At 42.2% G+C, this 17547-nt stretch overlaps 1 protein-coding gene across 1 annotated transcript in view; it reads right to left on the reverse strand.

The window, feature by feature from the left end:
• SYT5 (synaptotagmin 5) overlaps window positions 1–17547 on the reverse strand; it is a 211523-nt gene that overhangs the window by 65200 nt on the left and 128776 nt on the right. Inside the window, exon 2 of the mRNA XM_075839919.1 lies at window positions 795–961. Within this exon, the coding sequence (XP_075696034.1) occupies window positions 795–954 (160 nt within the window). The 5' untranslated portion in view covers window positions 955–961. The remainder of the gene's footprint in view (window positions 1–794; window positions 962–17547) is intronic.

A 17547-nucleotide genomic window follows, 5' to 3' on the forward strand; every position in this document is an offset into this window, starting at 1 on the left:
ATCAGTTCTCAGTAGAAGCCATATTAACTGGAATGTATTGATGAATTATTAAAAGCATAAAGCTTGTCTGGCTTCATACATCTGCAGAATATCTTACTCACTGAGCCAAGCATCCGACGCTTAGCATAGAGCAGTATCTGTCTCTAAGCTTTTATACAACTACTATTCCCAGCCTGTCAGAACAAGCTATGAGTTGTAGTCTTGCCGCAGCTGGGGAGCAACAAGTTGCGGACCACAGATATTGAAGATAAAAATGAAAAGCTGTTTTTTTTTTGTTTTACCATACAGATGTAGCAATCCTTAACTTGACCCTGATAACTTGCTGCAGCGTGATAACTTATCACCTAACACAAAGGCCAACAGATAGCCATTGAAAATCCATGATAACGTAAGTTAAAGTTTCTTACCACAGTGTTAAGTATCAAGTTAAAGATTGCTACATCTGTAGTATGTCAATAGGATGTGCACTATTCATGATAGATGTAATACAAGCCTACGCTTCCACTTACCCATGTTACCAATTCATTGAACACCTCAGCCTTCCGCACCTACATACCCTTTTAATAACCTTTTGGTACAGTTGCTAGTGTAGAATTTGTGATTAATGTTCCCTCACAACCGTTATTTCCCTTGAAGTTATATAGCCGTAACAATTCAATGTGACAATCTCTCCTCCAGGACAAATGGAGATGCATTGATTCTTACAGCTCACGGAGGACCACGACTGTCACAGGCTAAACATTTTTGGCTGTCACTTTCCCTAGCAGAAAAATGTACCCAAGACAAAACCTTACTTGGTAGTTTGCTCAGTTCATTCATAAATTTGTCCTTCATGTCGGAGAAGGCATTGTGCTTGGTTGATATATCCGTGCCATTCTGGTGGGGCTCCGGCAAGGCCGTTGTGTATGTTGTCTGCTCAGATGCATATTCGGCAGATCTACGCTCCTGGTTCATTGTTGAGCTGTGGAAAGAAATTGAATTGTTGAATATAAAATGGATTTTCACCTGAACATAGACAAGCTCTTACTGGAAAACACATGAGACAGTTAGTAGATGTAGTTATATAGGTCAAGATCATATATTTTCTGTAGTACAAAGATTTAAAAAAAGCTGAATATGAAGATGATATAGACATATTTATATTATGGGTTTCCGACAGTAAAGAAAAAAAAAATTAAGTTACTCATCTGCAACATGCCAAATTAATTGTCAGGTCTCTCTCTACAAAGCACAACGGTCTAACTGTGCATGAATAAGGCTACATCGCTGTACAGGGCTAGCTAGGCATGTAAGGTTGAAGCCCGGGTGGAGCATCGCCCCTGTAGGGGAGTCAAGGCAAGGATGGAAAGGATACCAGGAGATTTTGCGGCAATTTAAATTTACTTGGCCACAGCAAGAAGTACAGTCACTTGGTACAACATGACTGAGCAGGTAGATGATGGCTGGCATTCGCAATTTTGGACAGCACAAAAGGCGTCATTCCTTGATGCAGGGGGTGGTCTCACAATTTCAGGCCAGCTAGACTACAAGTGGTCTGCCGAGTTGTTGCACGCTGGCACATGTTGGGGGGTTCCTGCGCAGCTCAAACGACACTTGCACACTCATGGAGATGCTCCAGGACCCTATTCACACCCACAGCAAATTCTCACTTCACTGCCAGCAGCTCACTTCACAGCTAGTTTTCTCCACTCTTCCACTCGAATAGTGATTAACATTGGCAGGAACAGCAGCCGTTTCATAGAACTGGTGCTGCCCCCAGCGGCAAGACGCAGCGCAGGCACACTGCAACGTCCTGGCACTGTTCTAGCACAGCAGAAATTTAGCCAGGATAGTGTCTGGGCCATACATCCCGGAAATTGAAAAGTAACGCTATAGTGCAATAAACACAATAGTAGCACAACATAAATAGAACACAGGAGCCCACTCCTCCAGTGGAACGTCACCTAGGGGATGAAATCACAGCACATAAAGGCACGGTGCATAAATAAACATACCTCTGGTATATATACAAATATACAATATACGTGCTAAAGTCCTCTTAGGGGGTTGAGGAAATCCCCCTCACACTCTTAGGATATGTGCACACGTAAACTGCATTTACGTCTGAAATTACGGAGCTGTTTTCAGGAGAAAACAGCTCCGTAATTTCAGACGTATTTGCTCGTACTCGCATTTTGCGAGGCGTCATTGACGGTCGTAATTTAGAGCTGTTCTTCATTGAATTCAATGAAAAACTGCTCAAATTACGTCCAAAGAAGTGTCCTGCACTTCTTTGCCGAGGCAGTCATTTTACGCGTCGTCGTTTGACAGCTGTCAAACGACGACGTGTAAATTACAGGTCGTCGGCACAGTACGTCGGCAAACCAATTCAAATGAATGGGCAGATGTTTGCCGACGTATTGGAGCCGTATTTTCAGGCGTAAATCGAAGCATAATACGCCTCGTTTACACCTGAAAATAGGTCATGTGAACCCAGCCTTACAGGCACCGTGTTTGCCGCCATATGGTTTAAGTGGTACCGTATGTACCATAGTCTGCTATGGGTACTTTATTATAACTTCGAGGTTGTAGGGCACCATCATAAATCTATGTTCATGAGCCCTTACACTAGCGTCTCTTGAACCTGTATGTGTTAATTTGTGTGGAAGGGATTGGACAACGGATGCATTTCTCATCAGTTTTCCCTATGTTTTTATTAAAATTAAAATTAATGGAGACAGATTGAGCCAGTTGTTTAATCCCTTCATCACATAGTAACATAGAGGTTCAAACGACGCTAGCCTGAAAATCCCCAAATTGTTCATATACTGTAGCTTTATATATTGGGATTTTTTCAAAATACTGTTGTTATCATTATTGCAGTTTGTTACCTTCCCGTTCCTACAAATTCCATGTATGAACTTTAAGAAGATTGGTAAGAGGTAGCCTACTAGGTTTGTATGCCTTCTGTTACATTTTTATGTATTGATTTAATAGCTTGGTATATCTATCATAGTAAGGAAGATCCTTTAACACTTTAGCAATATAACTTTGCATTTATGTACTATTTACTACCTTTTGCACTTTATAATGATCAACCTTTATGTGTTTTTATATTGGGTATCTATATACAGTGAAGGAAATAAGTATTTGATCCCTTGCTGATTTTGTAAGTTTGCCCACTGTCAAAGACATGAACAGTGTAGAATTTTTAGGCTAGATTAATTTTACCAGTGAGAGATAGATTATATAAAAAAAAAAAAAAGAAAATCACATTGTCAAAATTATATATATTTATTTGCATTGTGCACAGAGAAATAAGTATTTGATCCCTTTGGAAAACAAGACTTAATACTTGGTGGCAAAACCCTTGTTGGCAAGCACAGCAGTCAGACGTTTTGTGTAGTTGATGATGAGGTTTGCACACATGTTAGATGGAATTTTGGCCCACTCCTCTTTGCAGATCATCTGTAAATCATTAAGATTTCGAGGCTGTCGCTTGGCAACTCGGATCTTCAGCTCCCTCCATAAGTTTTCGATGGGATTAAGGTCTGGAGACTGGCTAGGCCACTCCATGACCTTAATGTGCTTTTTTTTGAGCCACTCCTTTGTTGCCTTGGCTGTATGTTTCGGGTCATTGTCGTGCTGGAGACCCAGCCACGAGCCATTTTTAATGTCCTGGTGGAGGGAAGGAGGTTGTCACTCAGGATTTGACGGTACATGGCTCCATCCATTCTCCCATTGATGCGGTGAAGTAGTCCTGTGCCCTTAGCAGAGAAACACCCCCAAAACATAATGTTTCCACCTTCATGCTTGACAGTGGGGACAGTGTTCTTTGGGTCATAGGCAGCATTTCTCTTCCTCCAAACACGGCGAGTAGAGTTAATGTCAAAGAGCTCAATTTTAGTCTCATCTGACCACAGCACCTTCTCCCAATCACTCTCAGAATCATCCAGATGTTCATTTGCAAACTTCAGACGGGCCAGTACATATGCCTTCTTGAGCAGGGAGACCTTGCGGGCACTGCAGGATTTTAATCCATTACGGCGTAATGTGTTACCAATGGTTTTCTTGGTGACTGTGGTCCCAGCTGCCTTGAGATCATTAACAAGTTCCCCCCGTGTAGTTTTCGGCTGAGCTCTCACCTTCCTCAGGACCAAGGATACCCCACGAGGTGAGATTTTGCATGGAGCCCCAGATCGATGTCGATTGACAGTCATTTTGTATGTCTTCCATTTTCTTACTATTGCACCAACAGTTGTCTCCTTCTCACCCAGCGTCTTACTTATGGTTTTGTAGCCCATTCCAGCCTTGTGCAGGTCTATGATCTTGTCCCTGACATCCTTAGAAAGCTCTTTGGTCTTGCCCATGTTGTAGAGGTTAGAGTCAGGCTGATTAATGGAGTCTGTGGACAGGAGTCTTTTATACAGGTGACCATATAAGACAGCTGTCTTTAATGCAGGCACCAAGTTGATTTGGAGCGTGTAACTGGTCTGGAGGAGGCTGAACTCTTAATGGTTGGTAGGGGATCAAATACTTATTTCTCTGTGCACCATGCAAATAAATATATATAATTTTGACTAAGTGATTTTCTTTTTTTTTTTTTAAATATAATCTATCTCTCACTGGTAAAATTAACCTAGCCTAAAAATTCTAGACTGTTCATGTCTTTGACAGTGGGCAAACTTACAAAATCAGCAAGGGATCAAATACTTATTTCCTTCACTGTACATGACCAAATGGACACTACATTGATTGGGACAGATTTAGTATTCAGAATGTGGCAGAATTCTGTGCGCCACATTTATTAACTGGTTTAGCCATTTTTTCCAGACACGCTCAACATGGAAGCGTGGCTTATCGGGAAGGAGCCATCATCTATTGGAAAGGGGCTTGGCTTAAAATGCGACACCGTACGCCAAAAATGTGGCAAAATTGTGGCGCAAAAAACTGGAGCAAGCTAAGCCAACTAATAGATGGTATATGGAAGAGAAAAGTCTAGTATGTCTTGCAAGATGCGCCATATTTATCATACAGAATGCACCACTTTGATAAATTTAGCGCATTTTACGCTGTCTAAAACTTACACAGTATTAATAAATCTGCCCCATTGTGTGTGATATTCCCTTACTTTTCATTAATTATTGATGTTTTAATATGCATTATCCAAATAAAGAATACATGTGTAATGTCGGGGTAGGGAAACAGACAAGTGAGCCCTAATCTACCCGCCACTAAGTCCCTGCCTACTTGCAACGACCCGCCCTAGGCGGCGGGGTACAACTGGGCGACGGTCCCTACACTCAATAGGTGCATGACAGACAAACAGACAAGGGTACAAAGAAGCCAGGGAAATGGGGAAGTTGCCCACGGGAACACCGTGAGCAACAAGCGAGGTGAACGAGCCGAGTCAAACCAGGAGATGAGCGAGGTACAAAAACGCAAAGCAGAAGAGTGGTCAGAAAAGCCAAGGTCAATCACAAGCAGAGGATCAGTAGTTCAAGAAGCTGCAGCAGGGCCAGGAAACCAACAGAGAAGAATCACAAGCAAAGGAGGAACAGGAAAGGCAGGTATAAATAAACAGAGGGCGGGAGCTAGCTCCGTCTGGCCAGGCTGTGATAGGCTCTCCCACTCCTAAGCCTGCCATCCTGAGCGGTGGAAGATGGAGTCAGTCTCACAGACATAGAAGCAGGTGCAGACTGATTACCTATGGGCGTCGACACAGAAGTTGTGTCTGGCAGATCCTTTACAACATGGTTTTGATATGATATCATTGTGGAGTGGTAGCCTTTATAGGTTTGTTAATATGTTTATTTGGCTACACTTAGTTTAATGTATTTTGAGATAAGGCCCAACTTGGATAGGTAAACACTGTGAATTCTCCGCAACTAATATAATTGCGGAAAATCCGCAGTGTATTACAGTAGCAGCAGAATGGATGAGATTTTAAATCTCATCCACTTACTGCAGAAACACTCTGTGGAGAAACTGCTCATAAATTGACCTGCAGTGCAATTTTTTAATCCGAAGCATGTCAATTTGTTGTGGAATCGCTGCTCTTTTGTTGCAGGTTTTTCCCATTAAATTCAATCGGGAGGTAAAACCTGCAACAAATAGCAAATGTTGCGATTTTTGCAACACAAGCTGTGATTCTGATGCAAAAAACGCAAATCAGAAAAAAAAAAAAAAAAACCTTTGTTTTTGGTTTAAAAATAACAAAAAGGTTAATACTTACCCCCGGGAATTGTCATAGTGACGCGTTCCTCTGTTCTCCGTCCAGGCCAGCCTCCTGGGATGATGTTTCAAACCATGTGACTGCTGCAGTCAATCACAGGCTGCAGCGGTCACATGGACTGCAGCGTCATCCTAGAAGACCGAGCTGAACGGAGAACAGAGGGACGCGTCATTAGTCAATGCCCAAGGGTAAGTATTAACCTTTTTTTTTTCTAGCACTGTTTCCACAATGGAAATTCTACCCAAAAATCTGCACCACCATTTGGGGTGTTTTTGGGGCGAGATTCCCTGTGGGTTCCAGAAAGAATACAGTGTGTCCTCACCCTAAGAGTATTCAAGTAACAGTCCAAGATCGGTACACAAATAAGCAGCAACAGTTTGTAGAGTAAGGGTATGTTCACACGGCTTATTTACGGACGTAATTCGGGCGTTTTACACCTCGATTTACATCCGAAAATGCGGCTCAATAGCGTCGGCAAACATCTGCCTATTCATTTGAATGGGTCTTTTGATGTTCTGTTCCGACGGTCATTTTTTTTACGCCCCGCTGTCAAAAGGCGGGGCGTAAATAGACGCCCGCGTCAAAGAAGTGCCTGTCATTTCTTCAGACGTTAAATGGAGCCGTTTTCCATTGACTCCATGGAAAAACAGCTCCATTTACGTCCGTAATTGACGCAGCGAAAAAGCACCTCAACATGCCATGACGGCTGAAATTACGGAGCTGTTTTATTTCTCCTGAAAACAGCCCTGTAATTTCAGCCGTAACGGACGCTGCCGTGTGAACATACCCTAAGGCAGGAAGATCAATAGTCTAGCAAGAAGGAAGTACAAGTTTCAGCCTTATATAAGAAGACAAAGTTGTGAGGCCAATCAGGTAATCAAGGCAATGAATTATTAGAGGCAAGAATCAGGAGAACCTAGACGATAGATTTAGCAGTGGAGCTGTCCTGCATCACCAGTAGCTCAATGAATAGATCTACAGCCTGGGATACAGAAGTTTCTGGGTTTAAATCCTTACAGACATGACCCATCTATGTGTTGGCCATACATTTGGTAGCTTCCCCAAGTGATAACAGCTCATCGACTAATAAAGCTTTCTGGCGCTGGACCAACAGCAATCAGCTTCAATTTATAAAAGTAAAATCTTTATTAGATAATCTCTTTAACCTCTATAAAAGTCTGAGCAACATTGTAATTACATTCCATTATCTTGTATTGATTTTAATTTACAGCCTGTATTATAGTCCAGAGCAGCATTCACAATTCCGTTGGCTTCAGAACTGGAATCTCCAAGCATTTCTTACTGTCTCAATGTTGGCACAGAGCTGGTTTAATAATATGCATTCTGGGTGAAGTCATTACACCAGCCCTCTGTTCAATATTCTGATGAAGTAGAAACTAACTGTCCCTCTGCATTATAGGACCTAAGCTGCTCGGGACATGTCTGTCAACAAACTCGTTGACAGATTCCAATAGCAACCAATAGAGCAGTGAATGCAGCTCTGGAATATAATACAGGCTGTAAATCAGGGTCTGTATATGGTAAGTAATGCAATGTATATGTGTTTACAATTTTGCATGACTTTTAATTTAGATTGATACTATAGGTCAAATTTAAAGGGTACAGTAAGCCCAATGACTTTTTATGAATGAAAATAGAATGCTAGAGAAATAATCAGCTCATAATAATCTGTGTCAGTAACTCTAACATATTGAGAGTGAAATTATTGTAGTTCACATAAGAAATCTCAATGCAGAGAATATTTGTAAGTTAAAAAAAAAAATCATCATCCCGGCTGCATCATCACAAGTCATCTCCACAGCAACCCTCCCTGTGATCCAAGAGACTCCCCAGTGGTAGCGGTGGCTGCTATTTACAAATCATGACATGGCTTCCAGACAGTCACCTCAGAGATGCCACGATTACAGGAAACAGATGCTTCTGTGTCTCCATGGTGAGCGATACATTATTACATCAGGACATAACTCAACCATTAAATGTTCTATGGAAAATAGATAATATCTGTCCACAGATTTTCCGCCGTGTCAATTTTTTGTTTTATAGTCTCTGCATGTGCCATTTATTGTCCAATCACAACATCTAATCTATGATTTACACAAATATTTTTTTAGCATATATTTTTATTCATCTTCTAGCTCTTGTTTGGAACCACTCAGAAAATGATGGAAAAGTGCAGATGATACAATGTTAATATTGGCCATTAGGAGCATTTAGTTACATAGTCAGTGCGGTTGAAAAAAGACATATGTCCATCAAGTCCAACCAAGCGATGGGAGAAAGGCAAGGGATGGGAGATATGATAGAACTTTGTTTTACCCCTATTTGGAGAGCTTTATTCTGTCAATGGACTACAGACACTGGCAGTCATGATGCGCTAATGGGTTGTACGTCAGCCTCTGTCTAGAGTGCAGCAAGTTTCCTGTTCACGGATCCTACATTACAAGTAAAGGAAATCCGTATTGTTGGCATTTTACCCTTTTTTTCGGAAAAGTCGCGAAGGCAGCGTAAAAAGACAAGTTGTAAAATTTGTACACAAAAAAAACTTTTTTCGCAAATTGTGACTTTTCTACACCAAAAATCTGACATAGAGTGCTTAATAAATATGCCCCTATGTTTATGCAAAGGATTTGGAGCTCTGTTTTAGAAGGAGTTAAAGGGGTTTTCTAAGTTTTGAAAAAGGGGGGGGGGGATGCCATAAAACAATAAAAGAGCCAATACTCACCATACGATTACCCAGCGTTCCAGCGCAGTTGCTCCGTTTCTCCCCACCGTTCATTGTTTTCAGTGATGCAGCGATGACGTGATCATGGAGCCATAAGCACATAATGTGCCTCTGTATGGTGCCTTCCATATAGAATGTCATTTTTTTTTCTCACAAATTCATGCAGTAAAAACCTTCATGTGCCCCTTCATCAAAATGGAGTCACACAGGGCCATAATACGGTCCGTATATCACAAATTCAGAATACGGCTATCTGCATGAGGCCTATCTCACAACATTATCTCTATTAACACAGTAAGCATTAAAAAAAAAAAAAAAAAAGGGAGTTGTCTAGGATGAGAAAAATAATTCAAAAACAGCACCAAGTTTGTCCATGGGCTGTGTCTGATATTTCAGTTCAGCCCCATTTATTTGAATAGGACGGTTCTGTATTACCAGATGTACCCCATGGATAGAGATTGCGCTGACCCGTTTTCCGATTCTGGACAAACCTTTTAAATGACAAATTCAGTTTTGCTCCCTATATGCATATATTGCAAAATTCTTTTTAATTAACAGCTAGAACCCTGCTACCTGACTTGTTGCTAGAAAGTGCAACGAAGCTGTCCTCCAATACAAGTCTTTAAACATAAATCAATATTTTCCCTCATGCATCATTGTACTGTATATGCACATTTTTTTGGGGACTATTTTTTATCAGCTAGCATTCTCCCATTTCATTTATTATATATTACCTTCAGACCATGTTTCCTTCAGTGTTTGAGTCATAATAATGTTGGTCCTGTGGTGCCGAAAACATTTCTGGCTATCGGTTTACGTCAAAATCAACATTCTTGATGTGACACATCCTGCATAAGACATCTGTCAAAATTATGTGCCAGGCAAATACTATGTTGAATACTAAACTGATCTCCTAAGACAAGACGGAGAAGACTTGGCTCAGACCAAAAGACATACATGACGCCTAGCCCCTGAAACACATCCAGTGCTACTAAGTAAATTCTTAGGAACAACAACATCTATAAAATCACATAATTTATCAATTGCCCATGACAAATATGTAAACCTGTCTTGTTTTTTTCCTATCAAAAAATCTAAAATATCACACTTGAATTCTGGATTTATAGTTTCTTTTAATCCCAAGCAAATGGCCCAAATCAAAACCAAGAACTCAAGTACATAAAACTTTTAATTTCAGTAGTGCAATGAGCACAGGTTTTATGTAAAATCACCTCCACACAATATTTAATAATGGAGTCAGAGGACGTTCCAGCAGAGGCATGACTTGAAGCTCCTGGGCCCCAATGCAAAATTTGTAACAGGGCCCTCACCTACTATATGTCATTTATAACACTGGCGTCTTCTGATGTGGTAGAGGGGCCTCGAGCCCGCTCAGACACCAGGGCCTGGGTGTGACTGCTAATTCTACTAGAGCTATGACCCTAAGATCTAGGCATATAACCAAAAACTTTTGAGGACCCATTAGAGCTGCTAGGTGTCTGAAATATAGCAACCACCAACAAGGACACAAAAGTCCTCACAATACCAAGAGGCAACCAGTACGCTGTTGAGGTACCAAAGATCAAACCAAAACTACAACTGAGATATCTAAGGAGTCTAGAGTTGTTTTCAGGCCAAACCAAGAACTTACTGTCCAGCCATTACCACCACAAGCTTTTCATTAGACACGTTTAAAGCCAAGCCTGTTCACCAATGTGGCGTGTAATAGCCACCATTGGTAAAGTTTATCCATTGACATGTTTGTGTTTTCATCTAACTCCCAAAGTACAATATTTTACCTACGATAGTAATAATTAAAAAAAAAGATATTTGCTACTTCCTAGATGTTAACCTTTTGAAGAAGTTTATTCAATTCTAAAATTGTAGTCAAATAAAAGTATTTCACAGAAAGATATTTTACTTTCTTTGGGAGTTCCTCCAACCTTTTTTTTCAGGGCCGCAGCACAACTTATTGTAATATTACCACACCCTAAAGTTAGAATTTTGCTGCAAAGCTGCTGGAAAGACTAAATATTACAGAGCAATTCAGCTCTACTTCCATATATAAAAAGACACTTTACATACAAGATCTATTAATTAAAGGGGATGTCCGCTATGGTCAATTTATTTTGTTAGAAGGGTCTGCTGATGATAAGCTGATCATTGGATGTCCTGCTGCTGAGACCCCTAGTGATAGACTGTTCAATGACAGGAAATCTGGCAGCAAGTGTTCAATTCCCCTGCAGCGCCACCACAGGGGGAATTAAGCGTTACACAGTGTCCACTAAAATGGGCTGTCTGTGTATTTCATGGACATGCTGGGTCCTCCAGAGTGAGATATGTTCTGTGCAGGCATTCTTCACTCTTGTTACTGAATGGGGGTCCTCAACAGGCGATCCCATCTATTAGTGGATGAGGGTCCTCAACAGGAGACCCGATCAATTAAGTTAGAATTAAGTTAGAACTCACTAAGGCCTTATTCACACGAACGTCTTTTATGTCCGTGATACGCGCGTGAAAATCACGCGCGTCGCACGGACCTATGTTAAGCAATGGGGACATCAGTCCACTGCGTAAAACTCACGACATGTCCTATACCGTTTTTCCCATGATTGAAGTCAATGGGTGCGTGAAAATCGTGCAGGGCACACGGAAGCACTTCCGTGTGCCGAGCGTGATTCGCACTACAGTTGTAAAATAAATGAATGAAAAAATAAAAGCACCTCCTGCTTTTAGGTTTGTAAACATAAAAACAGAGTGTCATAACGATGCCATATGCGCGAAAATCACGCAGGCACGCACCAAATACTGATGTCACACGGAACAGCTAGGCGCACAAAACGCAGCGCTTTTTGCGCGCGCAATACGCGTGTGAATAAGGCCTAAGAGACACTTTTCATTTTCTAAACCAGACAGCCCCTTTATAATGCTTTCTTTAGGTTGTCCAAGGGTGGTTGCAAAGAATCGTACAAAATTTCTAAATGGAAAAACTGTCTATGCCCTTCTTTAGCCCCTTGAGTACCCAGCTCATTTTGGCCTTGAGGACCAGACCCATTTTTTCAAATCTGACATGTGTCACTTTATGTGGTAATAACTTGGGAATGCTTTTACCTATCCAATTGATTCTGAGATTGTTTTCTCGTGACATATTGTACTTTATGTTAGTGAAAAAATTTGGTCGATAAATTCATTGCTTATTTGTGAAAAACACCAAAATTTAGAGAAATTTGAAGAAATTATGATTTTTCCAATTTGAAATGTATCTGCTTGTAAAACAGATAGTAATACCACACTAAATAGTTACTAATTAACATTTCCCATATGTCTACTTTATATTTGCATCGTTTTTTGAACATCCTTTTATTTTTCTAGGACGTTACAAGTCTTAGAACTTTAGCAGCAATTTCTCACATTTTAAGAAAATTTCAAAAGGCTATTTTTTTCAGGGACGAGTTCAGTTCTGAAGGGGTTTTGAGGTCGCTATAAATTAGAAACCCCCATAAAACACCCCATTTTGAAAACTGCACCCCTCAAAGTATTCAAAACAGCATTCAGAAAGTGTTTCAACCCTTTAGGTATTTACAGGAATTGAAGGAAAGTAGAGCTGAAATGTTCAAATGTCATTTTTTTTTCATTTATAATACATTTTTTTCTGTACCACAGAAGGTATTACCTGAGAAATGCAACTCAATATTTATTACCCAGATTCTGCAGTTTTTAGAAATATCCCACACGTGGCCCTAGTGTGCTAATGGACTGAAACACCAGCCTCCGAAGCAAAGGAGCACCTAGAGGATTTTGGGGCCTCCTTTTTTTAGAATATATTTTAGACACCATGTCAGGTTTGAAGAGGTCTTGTGGTGCCTAAACAGTGGAAACACCCCAAAAGTGACCCCATTTTTTAAACTACACCCCTCAGGGAATTTATCTAGGGGTATAGTTAGCATTTTGACCCCACAAATATTTTGCTATATTTATTGGAGTTAGTTTGTGAAAATGAAAATCTACTTTTTTTCTGGAAAAACATAGAAATTTTTAATTTTTGCAAGGAATAAAGGAGAAAAAGCACCCCGACATTTGTAAAGCAATTTCTCCCGATTACGGAAATACCCAATATGTGGTCATAAACTGCTGTTTGGACCCACAGCAGGGCTCAGAAGGGAAGGAGCGCCATTTGGATTTTGGAGCTCTGATTTTACTGGAATGGTTTTCGATGCCGTGTCACGTTTGCAACGCCCTGGAGGGACCTAAACAGTGGAAACCCCCCAAAAGTGACCCCATTTTGGAAAATATACCCCTCAAGGAATTTTTCTAGTGGTATAGTTAGCATTTTGACCCCACAGATTTTTTGCTGAATTTATTGGAATTAGTCTGTGAAGATGAAAAGAGACTTTTTTTTCAGGAAAAAAACAGAATTTTCTAATTTTTATAAGGAATAAAGGAGAAAAAACACCTCAAAATTTGTAAAGCAATTTCTCCTGATTAAGTCATAACCCCATATGTGGTAATAAACTGCTGTTTGGACCCACGGCAGGGCTCAGAAGGGACAGAGCACCATTTGGATTTTGCAGCGCAGATTTTGCTGAATTGGTTTCTGGGGGCCATGTCGTATCTGCAGAGCCCCTGAAGTACTAGTACAGTAGAAATTCTCCAGGTGTGATCCCAATTTGGAGACTACACCCCTGAAGTAATTAAATTAGAGGTGTAGTGAGCATTTTGAGCCCTCAGGTGTATTATAGATTTTATTAGAATTGGGCCGTGAAAATGAAAAAATATTTTTTTTTCCAATAACCTGTAGATTTAGCTCATAATTTTTAATTTCCACAAGGAATACAGTAGAAAAGACACCCCAAAATGTGTTACACAATTTCTCCTGAGTAGGGAAATACCCCATGTGTGGTTGTAAACTGCTATTTGGACATACGGCAAGGGTCTAAACGCAAAAAAACGCAACAAGTCTCCACTTCTCCCGAGTCCAGTGGTGGCATGCTTTACACTCTATCCAACTCATGGCATTGTGCTTGGTGATGTAAGGCTTACATGCAGCTGCTCGGCCATGGAAACCCATGCCAGTTTTTCCGATGATGTTAATGCCAGAGGTGGTTTGGAGCTCTGCAGTTATTCAGTTAGCAGGCAGAGCCTTGGCGACTTTTATGCACTATGTGACCCCGCTCTGTAACTTTACGTGGTTTACAACTTCGTAGCTAAGTTGTTGTAGTTCCTAAACGCTTCCACTTTGCAATAATAAACCTTACAGTTGATCGTGGAATATCTAGGAGGGAAAAAAATTCACGAACTGACTTGTTGCACTGGTGGCATCTAATTACAGAACCACGCTGGAATTCAGTGATCTCTTTACAACGACCCATTCTATCACAAATGTTAATAAAGGCAGACTGCATGACTAGTGACTGGATTTTATATAACTGTGGCAATGGAACTGAAGGAAACGCTGATTTAATAATAATATTAATAATAATAATAATAATAATAATCTTTATTTATATAGCACCAACATATTCCGCAACACTATACAATTCAGAGGGAACATGTACAGGCAATATCAGACATTACATAGTGACAAAACTCATTTAAAATTGATTTGATCAAATGCCAACTTTGCCAATTCTTGGCTTAACTAAGTTGTTTTGTTCCAAAACAGAGTGAGAGGATGCAGTGCCCCATCAGATTCTGGCATAGTCACATATCTACAAGGGTCATATTCAACAGTCACAATTCACCATATTCTTAACAATGAATAACCATATTGTTTCTTTGGGTTACATCTATTTTAATTATACCCCATGAAGACTTTTAAAAATTAAATCACTATAACCATCCTGTTCCAGTATAGTTTTTCTTTAAAAAGCACTCTGTTTTTTTTTTCCCGTCCCACCCCCCTACGTTTGCAAATGTAAATGTAGAGTAATGTACAGATGTGTATTGACTTGCCTAGTGCTGTATTTCTCGGGCCACTACACCGTTCCGGTCCGCGACCCTGACTTACCATGACTCTGCTGTAGAAGCCGGAAGTCAAGCTCTTAATGCGTCTATGAGAGCCTCAACGTGTCTGATAGACTTACATTGAGAGACTGACAACTGTATTCTACAACAGACACTGTAAGGTCTAGGTCAGTGGCGTAACTACCGCGGTAGCAGCAGTAGCGGCTGCTACGGGGCCCGGGGCTTGAGGGGGCCCGTGCCGCCAGCCGACACGCCCACCCAAATGCCCGGTGGCGGCGCTAGCAGCCGTTATGGCTGCTACAGCGGTAGCGCCGCTACTGTGGGGCCCGCGCCGCCGAGCCTTACACAGGCCCTCTCATCATGCCTGTAGGTGTCGCTAGCACCGGAGGGGGCCCCAGTGCTAGCGGCAGCCAAATACATGTATTAGCACTGAATGGCCGGGCATGTTCCGTGCCTGACCATCCAGTGCCTTACAATGACACTGATTGGCTAGCGGCGCGATGACATCATCGCGCCGCTTCCATGCTTGGAAGGTGCTGATTGGCGGGGCAAGTCATTCTGCCCCGCCAATCAGCGTCATTGGAGGACGCTCGTTCAGCTCCTGCAGACATGCTCAGAAGAGAGCATGTCTGCATCGCCAGTGAACAGCGTGGGAACAAGATCATGTGAGTATGTCAAGTTTTTTATTTTTTTTCCTCAAAAATGTGAATGGCATTATCTATAATGGGGGGGTCGTCTTTATGTGGGCTATTATATATAGGGGGTCTATATGTGGGGCAGTAGCTACAGGGGGGTCTATATGTGGGGGTGTGGGCCACTATATACAGGGGGGTCTATATGTGGGCCACTATATACAGGGGGGGTCTATATGTGGGCATTATATACAGGGGGGGTCTATATGTGGGGCACTAGCTACAGGGGAGGTCTGTATGTGGGGATGTGGGCCACTATCTACAGGGGGGTCTATATGTGGGGCAGTATATGTGAGACACCATACAAGGGTGGGCTATATGTAGAGCACTATCTATAGGGGAGCTATTTTTTAGGGTACTTTCTATAGGGGTGGGCTATGTGTGGGACACTATATACAGGGGTGCGTTACATGTGGGGCACTAGCAACAGAGTGGCTATATGTAGTGCACAGTCTACAGGGGTGGGCTATATGTGGGACACTATATACAGGGGGAGCTATATGTGAGACACTATCTACAGAGGTGGGCTATATGTGAGACACTATCTACAGAGGTGGGCTATACGTGGAGCACTAACTATAGGGGAAGCTATATGTAGGGCAGCATGGTGGCTCAGTGGTTAGCACTATTGCATTGCAGCTCTGGAGTCCATATGTGGGCACTATCTACAGGGGCTTCTATGTAGGTCACTATCTACAGGGGGCACGGTGTGTGTGTGTGTGTGTGTGTGTGACAGTTATATTTAGATGTGTTGAGAATTTTAACTTCGTTTATAGGTGCAGAAATGTTTTAAAAGTGAGAAGCTGAAGACATCTGAGCAGAAAACTGCAGAAATGGGTCATGGCCGGGAGAAATCCATCATAGATGTCCGAACCGGAGGGAGAAGAAAAGAAATAGAATCTGAGACGTCACCGGTGAGTCACTTAATGTAAATGTTTATTCTGCCTCTAATCAGTATTGTAGTCACTGTATGATCTGCAGCGAGATGATGGGTGGTATGATTTTTTTTTGTGAAACCGCATCTCCCAGCATATCCTTACCATTGTTCCGGCCATGCTGGGAGCTGTAGTTTTACGCCGTACAAACCTATACGCAGTGGCGTAACTACCGCTATAGCAGCCGTAGCGACTTCTACGGGGCCTGCAGCATGAGGGGGCCCGTGGCACCCGCCGGCACGGCCCCCTCCCATGGCCGCAGGCTCCGATAGCAGCCGCTATGGCTGCTACAGCGCGACGCCACTGAAGGGGTTGTTCCTACAAAAGACATGCATCCCCTATCCACAGGATAGGGGATACATGTGGGATCGCTGGGACACCCAGCGATGAGGAGAACGGGGGACCGAAAGTCCCCCCTAAGTTCTCCATGACAAACCTCGGACTTCCTGGGTCTGTGTCGGCAGCTCCGTAGAAATGAATGGAGCGCCGGTCGCGCTTGTGCGCATGCGTGACCAGCGCTCCTTTCATTTTTATTGAACTGCGCAGACGCCAGAAGTCCGAGGTTAGTCATGGAGAACTTCGGGGGACTTTCGGTCCCCCGTTCTCCTTATCGCTGCCAGCGATCACACATGTATCCCCTATCCTGTGGATAGGGGATGCATGTCTTTTGTAGGACAAACTATAGGCCGTTTTTTTTTTGGGGGGGGGGCTATATGGCGTTATCTACAGAGGGGGTCTGTATGGTGTTATCTACAGAGGGGGCTGTATGGTGTTATCTACAGGGGGTCTGTATGGCGTTATCTACAGAGGGGGTCTGTATGGCGTTATCTACAGGGGGCTGTGTATGGTGCTATCTATAGGGGGGCGCTGTGTGGTGGAATCTATAGGGAGGCACTATCTACAAGGGGGGGGGGGGGGTTTGTGTGATACCCAGCAGAGGGGGGGCCCCAGTCAAAAGTTCGCTATGGGGCCCAGTCTTTCCTAGTTACGCCCCTGGTC

Source organism: Rhinoderma darwinii, chromosome 10, assembly GCF_050947455.1.
Source record: "Rhinoderma darwinii isolate aRhiDar2 chromosome 10, aRhiDar2.hap1, whole genome shotgun sequence".
Lineage (NCBI taxonomy): Eukaryota > Metazoa > Chordata > Amphibia > Anura > Rhinodermatidae > Rhinoderma > Rhinoderma darwinii.